General features: G+C 40.1%; 1 protein-coding gene across 2 annotated transcripts; it reads right to left on the reverse strand.

Moving 5' to 3' along the window:
* Positions 1–5,490: 5,490 nt before the first annotated feature.
* On the reverse strand, positions 5,491–16,247 carry CBX3 (chromobox 3). Of its 2 annotated transcripts, none has more exons than XM_082661642.1 (6): positions 16,140–16,247; positions 14,662–14,713; positions 11,625–11,767; positions 10,021–10,183; positions 7,203–7,297; positions 5,491–6,851 (listed from the first exon to the last, which is right to left on the reverse strand). In XM_082661642.1, exons 2-6 carry the CDS (start codon positions 14,683–14,685, stop codon positions 6,725–6,727), a joined length of 552 nt encoding a protein of 183 aa, XP_082517768.1. In that variant the 5' UTR covers positions 14,686–14,713; positions 16,140–16,247; the 3' UTR covers positions 5,491–6,724. The 2 variants fall into 2 exon arrangements, with proteins under 2 accessions (XP_082517768.1, XP_082517767.1); XM_082661641.1 differs by lacking the exon at positions 16,140–16,247 and adding an exon at positions 15,889–16,035.
* Positions 16,248–16,755: the final 508 nt, after the last annotated feature.

Genomic DNA, 16,755 nt, shown 5'->3' on the forward strand with positions numbered 1-16,755 from the left:
GTGCGTTCTCCCGGGGGAGTTGTCCCTGGATCCCGGGACCCTGGCAGTGGCGGGCTGCACAGGCTCCATGGAAGGGGGTGTGGATAGTGACCTGTGTTCGCACACAGGCTTCTTGGTGGCGGCAGCAAAGGCCTTAGCGTCTCATGTCTGTCTCTGGGCTCCGCACTTTTAGCCGTGGCTCGTGCCCGTCTCTGGAGCTCTCTTAAGCAGCGTTCTTAATCCCCTCTCCTCGTGCACCAGGAAACAAAGAGGGAAGGAAAAGTCTCTTGCCTCTTCGGCAGGTCCAGACTTTTCCCCGGACTCCCTCCCGGCTAGCCGCGGTGCACTAACGCCCTGCAGGCTGTGTTCACGCCGCCAACCTCAGTCCTCTACCGGCGCTCCGACAGAAGCCAGAGCTTCAGCTCCCAGCCCCGCCCGCCCTGGCGGGCGAGCAGACAAGCCTCTCCGCTGGTGAGTGCCGGTCGGCCCGACCCTCTGCGCTGGAATCACTCCGCTTTGCCCTCCGCACCCCTGTTGCTGTGCTCTCCTCTGCGGCTCCCAAGCTCCCCCACTCCGCCACCCGCAGTCTCCGCCACCCGCAGTCTCCGCCTCCGAAGCTCCCCCACTCCGCCACCCGAAGTCTCCGCCCGCGAAGGGACTTCCTAGTGTGTGGACACTTTTCCTCCTTCACAGCTCTCTCCCGCTAGTGCAGGACCCGTCCCTATCCTTTTGTCTCTGTTTATTTTTTTTCTTTTGCCCTAACCAGGTACGTGGGGGGTTCCTTGCCTTTTGGGAGGTCTGAGGTCTTCTGCCAGCGTTCAGTAGGTGCTCCGTAGGAGTTGTTCCACGCGTAGACGTATTTCTGGTGTATCTGTGGGGAGAAAGGTGATCTCTGCGTCTTACTCTTCCGCCATCTTCCCGGAAGTCTCTACAAGAGCAGTTTTAAATATCAATGCTCTTGTCCTACTCTCTCAGGTCAATTTTTCCCCCAATACTTAAATTTAAGTAAAAGGGCAGATTTCAACCTTCATTTGAAAAGTAGAGTTGGTAGGAAGTTCCAGGGTGTTCTAAGACACTGAAAATATTCACATTAGAAGTTTTCTAAAAGGCAAGGACAGAGGGTATTTTAAGAAGGTGTTTTCAAATTGGCTGAAATCCTTTGCATTAGTTATACATTTTGTTTATATAAAATATCCACCTTTTTTCTGGAAAGCACTCTTCCGGTGATTGATCCAATTATATTTCTCCACACATTTGGTTATAGTTGATAGTTCCAGGGAGGACATCTGACCCAAGCCTAACAGACCTCTTAAAGGATTTTTGAATTGGACGTCAGAGAAAGAAAAACTCATCGTTTCTTTAGAGGCAGATTTGGAGATCTGGGAGCTGTCAGCACTTCTGTTTTTGATTTGCAGAGATCAGTTCCAGAGAAGAGAGCCAATAAACCAGAGATGGCAAGTCTTGGGGTTGTGCCAGTCCAGGGTTGCAGTCATCCTGAGGTTTACAGTGGAGATTGGTAATAATATTTATCTGGTCCTTATTAAGTACTGGAGATTCAGCTCTGGGTGTTTTTTATTTAACCTTGAAAATCCCATGAGATAAATACCATCAAGATCATCCTCCTAGTTTTATAGATGCAAATATTGAGGCATAGGGGTTAAGTAACTACAATAAATAGCTGAGCTGGGATGCAAACCCATGGGGTCAAACTCCAGAGCCCATGCTCTGAACCAGTTATTATTTTTTAAATAAATTTATTTATTTTTGGCTGCATTGTGTCTTCATTGCTGTGCACAGGCTTTCTCTAGTTGTATCGGGTGGGGGCTACTCTTCGTTGCAGTGCATGGGCTTCTCATTGCAGTGGCTTCTCTTGTTGTGGAGCACGGGCTCTAGGCACGCGGGCTTCAGTAGTTGCGGCGCACGGGCTTAGCTGCTCCGCGGCATGTGGGATCTTCCCAGACCAGGGCTCGAACCTGTGTCCCCTGCATTGGCAGGTAGATTCTTAACGCTGTGCTACCAGGGAAGTCCTGAACCACTGTTATTTTGTCTCTAGGCCAGCAGTAATTTCCCTTATCAAAGCAGGTTTGAGTTGGGTATCTCCTACTTCTGGCCAAATTATGTAATGTGTTGTAAGCATACTAAGTAATATACTAATCAAAGGAATACCTCAGTATATGTCCAAAGCCACTTTAATATCCTCCCCTTCAAGGTTTCTCCTAGGTTCCCTTTCTCACTAAATCACATTTTCATCCATCCCAGAAAAAATGAATACTTGGGAGTCATTCTGGATCCCTTTCTTCCTGACCTCCACATCACCTCATTTTATATCCAAAACCACTTTATTCTACAAGCACATATTTGGGACTTACTATGGACAAAACCCTATCCTCAAACGAGTCCCCTTCTCTTTATTCCCGTAGTTAATGCTCTTGTTCATACAACTGACCTTGACCTTCTTCAGCCTTTTTGTGCCCTAGTTTCCTCACCTGTAAAATGGGGTCAATCATGCCTACTCTAGAAGGCTATTTTGAGGATAAATGAAATAAAATATAAAAAAGTATTCATCAACTGTTATTTATTCTACGAATGAAACAATTCTTATGTGTGATCATGGAGATTTTCATACTGTTTGCTTTTACAGTAAAAACATGGGCTGTAATGGGAAAATAAAGATTCCAAATGAACAGTTTCATATTTTTGTATTTTCCAGCTGACATGATTGCCTGCAGAAATCTTTTAACGTAATATAAATTCTTAAAACCCCACCAAAAAACCCAACAGCCCTAAATCCCCCCTCCTTATTCGCTATTAGCAGATATGCTGATGACTGTCATGTATCTGAATAGTGCAACAAATTTAGAGGAGATACTACATCCATAAGAAGAATCAAGCTATGAAGATTGGCATCTGCTACAATTTCCTTGATTATACCAAATCACCTACTGGAGCTTTAAGTTGTTAACACTGCTCTCCTTGATCAGTGAATACTCAAAGGTACAAATTCATTTTTTCAACAAAAGATGAAAGGGTCTATGTATCATATAGGTTACATACAAATATACTATTCATATTCAGCTTTATGTTAGAGATTTTTATCTTTTGCTCGATGCCAATATTTGTCCAGGTATTGAACACATTTCAGGCCTTTTACGAAAAAGAAAAACTTCAGTTTTATATGTTGGCCAAGTCTTTTTGTAGTGGCGTAATGATTATCTTTGATCCATGAGATTAGGGAAACTGCTACCTACACATCTACTTCTTCAGAGGCACTGATGTCCATCTCGGGAAACAAAAGTCAGAAGCCTTCACAAACATATTCAACAAAATCTCAGATTAAAGACCTGACTATAAAAATGAAATGAAATGAAGAAAATGAAAATAGAAGAAATTTAAAAAGACTATCCATGTAACTTCAAAATGGGAGAGGTATTTTGAAACAAGACATGAAATCCAGAAGACATAAAGACTGACAAGGGTTGACCACATAAAATTTGGTACGACAAAATGGTTATCATAAATCATGTCAAAAAACATTGGCAGAAAATATTTGCAACACAAAAAATTAATAATTACATAAGGAACTGCTACAAATTAAAAAATTTGTAAAATTGGCAATTCATTTATAGATGAGGAAATGCAAATAGTAAGCATGAAAAGAATGTTCAATAAAAATATCACAGACATGCAAATTAAAACAAGATGCCATTGAATTGGCAACAGAATCAGTCTTAGTATTATTAATCTGCGGTACAACTAAGGATATGGGGTAATGACTACTGATGGAAGAATCGTACACCAGTACAAGGCCGACTTCATTAATTTCTGGAAATCCATCTGTATCTACTTAAGTTTCACTATGTATTATGTAAAAGAATGTTCACCACCTTGCTTCCCTGGAGTCCAGTGGTTAAGAGTCTGTGCTAGCAACGCAAGGGGCACCAGTTCAATCCCTGATCTAAGATCCTTGGAACTAAGATCCCACATGCCTCATGGCATGGCCAAAAAAATAAAAATACCTAGTAATAAATCTAACCAAGGAGATGAAAGACCTGTACTCTGAAAACTATATGCCACTGGAGAAAGAAATTGAAAAGACACAAAGAAATGGATGTTCACCACATTAATCTAACAGCAAAAAACTACAAACAACTTAAGTGTTCATACCCAGCAACTGATTAAGTTGGGGAACCTCCATACGACAGCCTACGGTGTCCCTACTAAAAATAGGTAACACACATTGTTATTACCACATACAAGGCATTGTTTTAAGTGTCTCATATGCTTATATTTCATCTTGATTTACCTCTATTTTATAGATGAGGAAACTGAGGTAGAGAGAGGTGAAGTAATTTGTTGAGAGACTGTGCTATACTGGTTTTGAAGATGGAAGGGGCCAGGAACCATGGAATATAGATGGCCTCTAGGAACCAGCCCTAATACCTTGACTTTTTAAAATTTTTAGGCCATGCCGCATGGCGTACGGGATCTTAGTTCCCTGACCAGGGACCAAACCTGTGCTCCCTGCAGTGGAAGTGTGGAGTCAACCACTGGACTGCCAGGGAAGCCCCAATACCTTGACTTTGTATTTTGGACTCCAGAAATAAATTTGTTGTTTTAAGCCATTCAAGTTTGTGACAACTTTTTATAGCACCAGTAAGAAACAGATACAACATAAGGGGTATTAAAATACATGGACAACAGTTTCCAGAAATGCTCTCACTAAGCTAAAATTCAAGGTACAGTCATCAATTTCTGATCTGAACAAAAGGTTCTGTATTATTTACAAACCCACTGTTGAGAGCAGTGCTAGGTCTACAAAAAATTGATAAACAGCTTAGTATAGATGATTTCCTTTTTTCTGTATAGATTTTGGAAATTAGAAGAAATATATCACAACAGGATCAGTCCTATCAGAATACCTGTTTTTTTTTAAGATGGCAGCTTCAACAAACTAGAGTCTGGGTATCAAAATTTCACTTTAATGAAACAAGTTCCTCTTAGGCATCACCTGAAACTTATTTTTTTTAATAAATTTATTTATTTTTGGCTGCGTTGGGTCTTCATTGCTGCACACGGGCTTTCTCTAGTTGCGGTGAGCAGGGGCTACTCTTCGTAGCAGTGCGTGGGCTTCTCATTGCAGTGGCTTCTCTTGTTGAGGAGCACAGGCTCTAGGCACACGGGCTCAGTAGTTGTGGCACACGGGCTTATGTGCTCCGCAGCATGTGGGATCTTCCTGGACCAGGGCCCAAACCCGTGTCCCCTGCATTGGCAGGTAGATTCTTAACCACTGAGCCACCAGGGAAGTCCCCTGAAACTCATTTTAACAAGAAAACCTTTTTGTGTTAATACATGTTCTACTTGAAATTCCTAAACTCAAAGGATCTAAAACAGGTACTCTAATGCCTTAGTGATATCACACTATTTACAAGTATGAAGTTAATACAGTGAATGTGTTTCTACTCCCACTATAAAGTCATCAGATTAAAAAAAAAGTATAATCAATCACATAAAGGAATATAAAACTATTTATTGACCACTGTTCACCAGTATTTACAATAAAGTAAACAATATACAGTTGAATAACATTCTGATTACTACAAAGTTATTGTTTTTCCTGGCTTCTGCTGAACCAGTAACCCAAAATACTGAGAAGACTGAGCCTACATGTAAGGAATGGGTTGGGGTAAAGTTTGAAAAAACATGCAGGTGAAGTTTAGATTAGAAAACTTTGTTCACTCATTTATTCCTGCAGATCCTAAACTGCCAACATCTCTAACCATCTGATTAGGTTTCCATTAACAAGTCTGAGACATTGCATGTATTACAGTCTTTCATTAAATACAGCACACGGATTTCAACTTCTTAGAATAGTTTGCCAAGAGGAAGCTTTAAATGTCCATTTAACTAAGTCTTGCTTGGCTAATGAAAACATACCAGAATTTTTCTATTTTTTTCATTTGGGTTGACAGAGATAAAATTTTCCTTTCAGGGAGGTTTTACATATAAAACTGCATTTATATGATGGTAGATATGGATGCAGATTCTGATAGGGCTGCTTTAAAAAATTATCCAATTTAAATTGTTTAATTTGTCTCATTAATTACAAAATTATTTAATTTGAAAGGTTAAGACTTAAATTTTCAATTTAAGTTGAAGTGATTTCTTATATTGCTCAAAATGATAGAACCCCAGAAACATGGGCTCATCCATGGTTGTGAAAGGCTGTTTTTGTTTTGGTAAATGTGTTTAAACAATAACCAAAAAAACCCCAAACCATTTACATATGTATTTTATGTATACACATACAGAAAACCCAGAATGGTCCTTAGGCATATATGAGTTAAATGCAAATTCTAAATTCTGATTGAGTAATGACTATGGAGATTTTCCCCAACATTTAGAAAAGCTGTTCTCTAATGCAGAGGAAATAATATACCATGGTATATTATTCTTTTCTGCTAAAGGAAGCAACTTTAGCTTGCTTTTCTTTTCTGCTAAAGGAAGCAACTACAGAAAGCTTTTATTTGTTCAAAGTAACCAGTGCTACAGATGCAAAAAAAACCAAAAACAAAACCCCCAAAAAACCCCCCCAAAACCCAACAACTTCCCCAATACTACTTCAAAACGAACATATCAAACTTGACTTTCATTAGAATGTAGTTATTTCTTCACACTAATAAATCAAAAAACCAAGAACCAGATTTTATATATATATATAAATATATATAAAAAGCAATGCAAACAATTATTGAGCTTCATCTTCTGGACAAGAATGCCAAGTTAGTCTCTCCTCATAAAAAGCAATTACAATTTGAGGACACCTCATATTTGCCTCTTTTGCCAGCACCAAGTCCGCCTCATCTGAATCTTTCCTGTTGTGAGGGAAAAAAAAATTCAGTTAAAAAGTCTAAACTGTTTTTTGTCAATTGATAACCATTCACTTAAGGATCATAACTCAATCAAAAGGTATTGCTTCAGGGTTATGTGGTTACTTGTGGCTGTGTTCCAATAAAACTTAATTTTCCAAAACGGGCCACAGTTTGCCCCTTGTTGCTTTAGCAAAGTAACTAGAATCATCCTTCTAGCAGATAATTACTCTCTACCTAATGATGCTCAACTATTTATAAAACCTAGGTAGATATGTTTTCTAAAAATTCACAAGTTTTAAAAAAACATTATCTATTCTGACTGTAAAATATAACAGAAATTACCCACACACTTACCATTTCATGAGAAACATTAATTCTCCACTGCTGTCTGTGGCACCAATTATTCGCTCTGGGTCAAGACCTCTGGCAAAACCTCTTGGTTTATCAGCCTATTTAAAAGAGGTTAAATGATTATTTACATAAATGTTCCCACACATTTTTTTCAGAGAGCAAACTAACAATGTTAACTTCCAATTTGTTTTCATGATATATAACTTTTAAATAAAAACCTTCTGATGGTGAAACAAATGACCAGAGCAAGAGCCCATACTTAGTACTAAAACACATATTAATTTCCATTAAACTTACAAGCAGAAAAAACAAATCTGGATGTCTAAAATATTCTGAATCATAAATTAAGAAAACAGACAAAACTTTCTTCATTCAAAGACACCAAAAGGCAGGAAAAAAACCCCAATCTCTTTTTTTCTGGTAATTCTAAATCAATTAATAATTATAAATTCTTGAAAGTCAGTATTTCAAATTACTTCTAGGAATCCTCTAAATTACCCACGTTATTTTTTAAAGCACACAGAAACTATCAACAGCAAAGTAATAAAAACTTTAAAATGAGACTAATCAGTATTGTAATCAATCTGAATAACAGTAAACCTTATAAAATACTTAGTATAAACCAAAACTGTGGCCTGAGGGACTCCTGGGGATGCCTGAGACCTTCTGGAGTATCTGTTTATCTGCAAGATCTCCTCTTTTCATGTATCTGTGACTTTAGATTGTGTTTGCATATTTCCACCAAACAACATAGCACAGCAAATCGAATACAGGACTAATGCCTTATTAAGACAGACACTGACAAGATTTGCAAAAATGTAAAATGCCACTCTTCTCATTTAAAGTTATTTTTCATGAAAAGTTATGAATAACATGTAATAGTATTCGTCATTCTTAACTGAATATACAAAACTGCGTAAGTTTCTACTTTAATTTCTAATGCAGTTAGTACAGATAGTTATAATCCATATAAACAAGTTTTTTGGGATCCTCAATAATTTTCTAGAGTGTAAAGGGGGCTTGAGACCAAAAAAGAGAAGTGCTTACATAACAAATCCTTTCTCCCCATGAGACTTTTCACATCATTACCTCGAGCTCTGGAGTCAGACTGCCTAGGTTATAATGATGACTCTAACCTTCACTCGCTGTGTGGCTTTGGGCAAGTTAACCTCTTTGTGATTCAGGTTCACTTTCTATAAAATACATACAATTAATACTATCTGTTTCATAGAAATTTTAAAGTATATGAAAAGCAAATTAAGTCTTTAGAACACTGCTTGGCACATTACGAGGGCTCAATACAGGATGACTATTGTTATTAAACAGTGCTTCTGTTGAGCATGTGGTTGACTTCCAATTTACTTACAACTGATTCTTAAGATTGTTACCTTTTTGCCTTGGCTGCTAAAGTGTTCAGAAGCAAATTTGTAGCTCACTTCTGTTTCCCTTCTGTGAAAAATGAGGGTAATACCTATGATCTTGACAGAACTGTCATTAAGAGTTATTGGACTGGGATGTCCCTGGTGGCACAGTGGTTAAGAATCCACCTGCCGACGCAGGGGACATGGGTTTGAGCCCTGGGCCAGGAAGATCCCACATGCCTCAGAGCAACTAAGCCCGTGTGCCACAACTACTGAGCCTGTGGTCTAGAGCCTATGTGCCACAACTACTGAGCCTGCACGCCTAGAGCCCGTGCTCCGCAACAAGAGAAGCCACCGCAACGAGAAGCCCACGCACTGCAACGAAGAGTAGTCCCCACTTGCCGCAACTAGAGAAAAGCCCGCATGCAGCAACGAAGACCCAACACAGCCAAAAAAATAAATAAATAAATAATGGACTGCGAAGTACTTAGCATCTAGTTCAAATGATCAAATTTTTTTTTTTTTTGCGATATGCGGGCCTCTCACTGTTGTGGCCTCTCCTGTTGCGGAGCACAGGCTCCGGATGCGCAGGCTCAGCGGCCATGGCTCACAGGCCCAGCTGCTCCGCGGCATGTGGGATCTTCCCAGACCGGGGCATGAACCCATGCCCCCTGCATCGGCAGGCGGACTCTCAACCACTGCGCCACCAGGGAAGCCCCAAATGATCAAATTTTAAATCCAAAGTCCTTATCAATAAATCTGTATTGTATGTTTAGTCCCTAAGCCTAGATGTAATTTAGACCCAAGACTTTTCCCAAATTGCCGTATTAGGCCAAAAGGCAGGACAAGTATGTTTTAAAGTTGAGGGTAAAAGCAAGGATTTATGTAATTTGCTCAAAGCCACAAAGAAATCAACGAAGAAAAGACTGGCTCAAAATACACATGCAGTGAATGAACCAATTATCTCATTTTATGCTAATAAAAATTAATAAAAAAAATTATTATCCAAGATTATATACTTCAAAATCAAAGTACTGTTTGGCAATACAAGGATCATGTGCCAAAGTTTTGGTCACTACCACTCACTAATGATCTATAATCAAAATGTGCTATGTAGATTGTTTTCACTGTATTGTAAGGGATTTTCAATGATCAATTTTGTATTGTTTTTACTTAAGACAACTGGTCTAGATCAGAGGAAATTGTCTGATCTGAAGTCAAATTCATCAATCTATCCAAAGTAACACTAGCACAATTTTAAGTGGTGTAAGCACTTACTAGACATTTACACAATATAGGGTAAACCATGCCTATCCTTTCTGTCCCAAATATTAAATATTAAGTATTTAACAAAGGCCTTTTAATGATATTTTTAAAGTACTTGAGTTTTAAAAAGCATTTAAAAAATCAAGTCATCCTTTTACAAAAAGCCAGTTTGCTGGCCAATGTTTTATACGTACAGCATCTCTTTTCTTCTTTGATTTGCTATCATCAGATTCACTGTCAGATAAAGATTTTCTTTTTGTTCCATCTTTTTCTTTACCAGCTTTTTGAGAATTAAGAAATGCTTCAATTAACTCTGGACAATCTAAATTTTCTTCGGGTTCCCAAGTATTGTCTGCACTGTGTTCAGTTAAAAAAAAAAAAATTCATTCAATTAAACATGGTTCATCACCATCATCCAGATCCATTTAATACATACCTGACAAAAAGTCCTCTGTACTGCAGATATTAATCATTTCCCCCCTCCCCTCACATTCTTTTGAGGAAATCTATACTTCCTTTTGTGTCTACTTTCACAGTTCGTACGAAGTGGGCAACGTTATTACCTCCAAGGTTAACTGAATCTGACTCTAGCAGAATAACTGGAACCAATATTTTTCCAAGTTATGCGGACAACTCACTTTAGAATTCCTCTGGAAGAGCCTTTAAAAAAGGTGGATTCCTGGTTCCCACCTCAAATTACTTTATCAGATTGTTCTTAGGGTTGAGGCCTCCAATACTGTATTTTAAAACACAGCAATTCAGAGGCGCTCTCAAATGTGAGACAGTATTTTCAATTTCTGCTGGGTACTCAAATTGGGAAGTGATATAAAACAGGGGTTGGCAACTCAAAGTCAAATCCAGCCTTTTGTATGGTTGGCAAACTAAGACTGTTTTTTACATTTTTAATTGGTTGGGAAAAAAATGTCACAGTAAAAGTCATATGGAATTGAATTTTGGGGCCCATAAACAAAAGCATTATTAGAACACAACCATGTTCATCTGTTTAACGTATTGCCTATTGCTGCTTTTGTACTGCATTCTCAGAATTGAATAGCTGTGACAGAAGCCCACAAAGCCTAGATTATCTACTATGTGACTCTTATTAAAGTCTGCCAATCCCTGATATATGGCAGAGATGACCATTTCCATGTGTTTTTCAGAAGGGCTGGAAAGAAAATGAATATCAATTACCAAATGTGAAAGTAAGATCACCCTACACCACTAGTTACAAGATTGCTAACTTTGTGTGCTCTGATCCAGAAAGCCTTTACAGAACTAGACAGAATGAAATAAATCATTTTAGAGATGCTAGGAAAGATACTTTTAACCTCTGATTACAACTTGGTCTATTGATGCCCAGATTCTACTTCTTAGAGATTAAGATACAGTAAACCTAGTGTAGGATCTGAATTATGATGAGCACTTCTGTTTAAGACCTACTAGTATACCTTACATAGCTTCACTATTTTTTAATGTCCTCTGTAGGAAAACCGTGTACATTAGGTATTCTTGGTAGTACAGTATCCAAAGACATTAAAAAGCAAACTGTACTCTATATTATATAAATCTGACTCTCCAAGGTAATTAACTAGACTCAAATCTGCTAGGTTACCACTGCAGGCAAAAGACATGGATGGCTCTTTTTAAACATACCTCAAACAAGATACCCTGGGTTAAAGGTGCTTTTAAATTTAAAGAAACTTACAGAAAATGGATAAAAACATCTTAGACTAAAAACAAATTTTAAATGTTACTTAAGTGCAGTTAAACATATAATAAAAGCACTGAGATCTCTTACTCTGTAAATCCCTTCCACTTCAGGAAATACTCCACCTTCCCATTCACTACACGTCGGTCCAGTACTTTTTCTACCACAAATTCTTCAGGTTCTGCCTCTTCGACTTTTTTACTTTTTCCATTCTGTTTCTTTCCCATTTTTTGCTAAAACAAAACAAGACAGATTTAAGAAATGTCTTTTTTTGATTTTTTCAGTACATTTTAAAGGCTAGAGTACTTATATTACCATTGCATTTGACACCTAAATTTCCACTTCTATATCCCAGAGCAGATACCTTCTGAAAAGGTAAAAGTTAACAGATAATAAAATAAAGGAATTCTTGATTCTGTGGGTTTAACTCAAAACTATCACCCACCACCCTTCACTGAAATAATACAATCAAAAACATTCTTTGAAAGCACTGTTTTATCTTTTCCTGGTCTTATTTCTATGTAGTCTACAAGACCAATTTTTGTAGAGTTTTCACTCATTTTAACCACAGGACAGCAACAAACAACTATTAGAAACTACTAGAGAATGATACAAAGGAGAATAACTAGTAGTGACAGGTCTTATTAGTGAACCATAGACCCATTAAAACTACAGCCCCCAAACACTAAGACCCCCTTTCCCAATTGAAACACCGATGTTAAAAGCCTCGACAATTTAAGAGAAAAGAGAACTGCAGAACAAAAACATGGTTCAGAACCCTGGTATCAATTGCAGGGTCAACCAATGAGACCATAAATAGGTTAAAAAGGACAAGATCATTTCCCCATAATCTCTGCACATAATGTCACTGACCACTCGGAACAAACCTATAATGCTGTCACTTTAAGAGGCCAAAATGCTGGATCATTTTAATTATCTAATGTGAAAAAATCCTTTTCTTGGCTTCTCAAGAGAAAGACTCTAAAGTGGTAGCCAATGAAACTAACTTACAAGTTTTTAGGTTAGATTTTTTTTTTTTTTTGGTATAACACTCTTTGAGAGAAGCAGGAGACCAAGCTCAACAGACAAATAACTCAAAACAGATTTGTTATTGAAAATGGATAAACTTTCAAAAAAACCCGGAAATGGTTATTAAGAGATTAAGGGGGGAAATCCCACATGTTATGTTCATCTTGGAATCATTTCACCTTAAAACAGGTGCTATTAAAAAAAAAATTAATTGCTCAGTCACTAAAGTCATCCCTCCTAAAGCATGTAAGCAGAAAAATTAACAGCTATGCCTCAAGACTGCAAAGGACATTTAAAAATACGTAATCATTTAGAGGTGTACACACACGTAAGAAATAAAAATCCTCTGAAACTTAAATAATGCAGCAAACACCTGATTTTGTTGGATACCATTCCCCATGTCAGGTCTTATAACTTTCATTAGTCAAGATACTTGGGTACTGCACCCAGTCAAATAGCCTTCTGCCTCCGTACAGTACAAGGAAGGTAATGATGGTGGTAGTGGAAAGAGTGAAGAAAAACTGGTATAGACCAAAGCTTATCAGACACTGATCCTAAATGAAAAACAAAAAAAGTATGTCCATGAAACTAAGAGGCTAACAGGGTAAACAGGAAAACAAAAACAAACACAGAAAATGAAAGCTAAAAAAAATTTGGTCAAAGAAATAAAGTATTTACTACTATGGCACCCATAAACTAGTTTCAAATGCTCATCCTTTTCTTTTTAAAAGAAAATCCACCCACTTTCCCATTTAAATTATAGCACACATTATCTCACAAACCTAACAAAATTATTTTAAAATGCAGAGTTAGGTAGATTCTGAAGACTATCAAACTGTATGCAAAGCAATTTAATTTTAATAGAAGCATCTATTTGCTTTCTGTATCTATACTCATCCTCACAGTCTCAGGGACAGCTATTTCGTTTCCCATCCAATACTTCTGATACTGGTGATTGTAAAGCCAATTTAATTATCTACATTTTGGTTTACTGATTATGAAATTTGAAGGACAGTTCAATCCTGAGGAAGCACAGATTATGCTTTGTGCTTTTTCCATTGATGGCTTTGATGGGAATAAATTATGCCACCAGACAGGCTTTATATTTAAATGTTTCTCAGGATGTTTGACTTTAAAGTGCAATCTAATGATGAAACAAATTAAAAATCACCAACGTGCCCTTTATATTGCAAAACTCAAGGGGAGAATACACAAACCAAAACCATTTTGCTTTATTTAGATGTTTACACTCACCTTTATATACTTGCAATTGTTATTAACGCAATGTGTTAGAATTAAATACCGTGGGAACCATAACTTTGAATTTCGTGATTTTTATGTGAATATTCCAATGACTATGTTAAAACTCCAAAGTTGACATGGCTGAATACATACATGTCTCCAGGTTTACAGAGGTTTTAATGAAGCCTAAGAATGCAAACTGTGGGTTTAAGAAAACTGCTGGAGAGAAGATGCAGAAGATCTAGTTTCCTCTTTCCTGGACGTATGTGTGATGTTTTTTCATGTCGTGTATTAAAAAAACCACACTGCAATGATTTAAAGACCCTTCTGTATTTTAGAATAAGCAAGTTTGAAATATGACAGTGACCAAAACAATTCGAAACATTCAATGACTTTTGTCTCCATCTAAGCGTACACGGTAACCGTTCTTTAAACAGGGCAATGCTGAAAATACCTGCTTTCTCTAGAATTCAGTAGAGTGATTTCGAGAATAGTATGCCAATCAACAAGGGCTTTATTGCTTTGTCTGTGTATGCTTCTAACATTCTTCCAGGTCACATAACTTTTTGTATCTTTATTTCAAGATAAGAATACTTGGTAAAAATTTATTTCGTGCTACTCTCCCAAGATTAGGTTTCCCTAAACGAATCAAGACACTATTAAACCAAGTCAATAAATATCTAAATGTAGTAATTTCCTTTTTGCTCCTAACTCTCCCCATAATAACAGTGGGGAGAGAAGGGACTGTAAACTATATATGGATGTAAATTTCTCAACCACAGAGATGCAAAGTTTTAATTTTTGAAGAAAAAGTTTGTGTTAGATCCTTAAATATTTTAGGTTGTCATTAACTTACCAATGTAGTTTTATTGGACGCCATTTTTTATTGCAGACTTGAAGAGCTATTACTAGAAAAACGCATGACAGTTAAAAAAGTTTGCAAGACACAAAAAAGTAGCTAAACATAAGCTTTGTTTGGATTCCAACCCCCACCTAGGTAACTCACGTTATCAAACATGTATACAAATCCACAGAGAAGCAGTTTTGAGATTCTGCACAAACTAGTGATACATGCCTAAGAGTATATCAGTGTTGTAACCAAGTGTACCTAGATAACCTTACCGGGCACGTTAGTACCCGAGAAAGCTTTAGGTAAAAAATAGACAATTTTTTTTTCCCAGTCCAAATCCCACTTATAACCATAGTCAGAATTTTAAAAAAATGGCCAAATAGTTTGGTTCAAAATCAAACGACTGCCCGAACGATCACAATAACCAATTACTGTGTATTTCTCCTCTACACTTAACAGTCCAAAGAGTCGCCTATGTAATGTAATCCCAACCTGGTTTCTTCTTAGCAACCCTCCCTTTCCAATCACTAGTTAAAAAATTAAAGGAAAAACACACCGAGATGTTCCAGTCCCATTTCGTGCCACTTTTGAAACCAAATCACTTCTTTTCTGCACTTTCATCCGCTCCCCTCAAGCCCCTGCCCCACTCGGCTTAACAAGGCCTTAGCGCCCGGCCCCCGCCCCGCCCCCTCCCCCCCTCGGGAGCGCGGGCCTCGTGGTCAGCGCACACGCGGGGAGAAACAAAGGCCGCGGCGCGGGGGCTCAAGGGCACTGCGCCACGGGGCCCGCGCCTCCCCCGACCAGGCGGCGGCCACGTAACGGAGCGCCCGCCGCAGCCTCCGGACATCGGGCCGCGCGGATACGGGAGAATGCACCGCCCTCCCTGGAGGCCCAAGTCGCCGACCGAGGCCGGGAAGGGAAGGAGAGCCCCTCTTCTTGATCCGGGATGGGGGAGGGGAGAAAGAAATGCGCTTTGTCTAGAAATAAGGCAGTTGTCGCCACAGCTTTCAACCTTGGGGAGGAGTCTCGTCCCCTAAACCAACTACAGACGCCGGCCCAGCGCCAGGCCCGCCGCGGGGTCTCTGTTCGCTTCTCCTTTCCTTCCCACCAGCTCCTGATTCAGGGTCGGGCGGGGAAGGGATGGGAAGCGGGGGAACTGGGGGCCTCTGGGGCGCATATGGTATCTTAAGCAACACCACCGAGTGAAAGCTAGAGAAAAAGAAAGACACCGACTTCACCGCCTCCGAGCTGCTCCGGGTCCCGGGTCTGCACCGTCTCCGGCCCTGCGCGCCTCAAGCTCCAGCCACATCCGAAGGGGAGGGGGCTGGGGAGCTGCGCGCGGGGCCGCCGCCGGGGGGAGGGGAAGGTGGCACCGCCCACGCCCGGCGGCCGCGAGGGGCGGGGTGGGCGCGCGCCGCGCAGTGCCCGCCGGGAGCCCGAGCCCGGGAGGGAGAGGGGGAGGGGGTGGCGACGGTGGCGCTTACCGTTTGTGGCGTGGCGCCTGGTGGTCCCCGGAGGGAGGGGAGGGAGAGGGAAGGTTGGGGGGGGTTTGAGGGCCGTGACCGAAGTCTCGGCGGAGGTTTTTCCTGGTTTGCAGCAGTAGTGGCTGGCGCCAAAACAGGACTCCGCCCACTTCCTTGCCCCTGGGGTTGGGTGCCTCCGAACGCTGGGGGTAGGTGGCGGGGGGGGGGGAATCGGGAAATAAAAACGAGCGCCCCTTTCGACTACCCGCGAGGTCGACCCCAAAAGCGTTGGACAGGGTTGGGTTGGTGGAGCGTGAAGTGTAATTTTTTGACTAGAAACCGCTTCGGGTGTTTCCGGAAGGGGCCGAGTCGGTCCTCCGCGCAGAGGAGGAAGGGTGGGGGAGGGAAAAGGCAGTAGAGAAGGCTACTAGGTTTTTTTTAAGACGAGGGTGGGGGGAGATTATCAAAGTGTTGCTATAAAGACCACGTCCGGGGTTGAGGGGGCTGGACCTCTGGGCTGAAGATTAAGCTCCTCCCAACAGCGTTAATTTCAAAATGCGCGACCGTTTCTCACCTGCCCTGCGCTAAGGCGGGGGCTGGACCCAGTTCCGAGAGTCAAATACGCAGAACTCGAGCC

This window comes from Grampus griseus (genome assembly GCF_964374135.1).
Source record: "Grampus griseus genome assembly, chromosome: 9".
In the NCBI taxonomy this organism is placed as follows: Eukaryota; Metazoa; Chordata; class Mammalia; order Artiodactyla; family Delphinidae; genus Grampus; species Grampus griseus.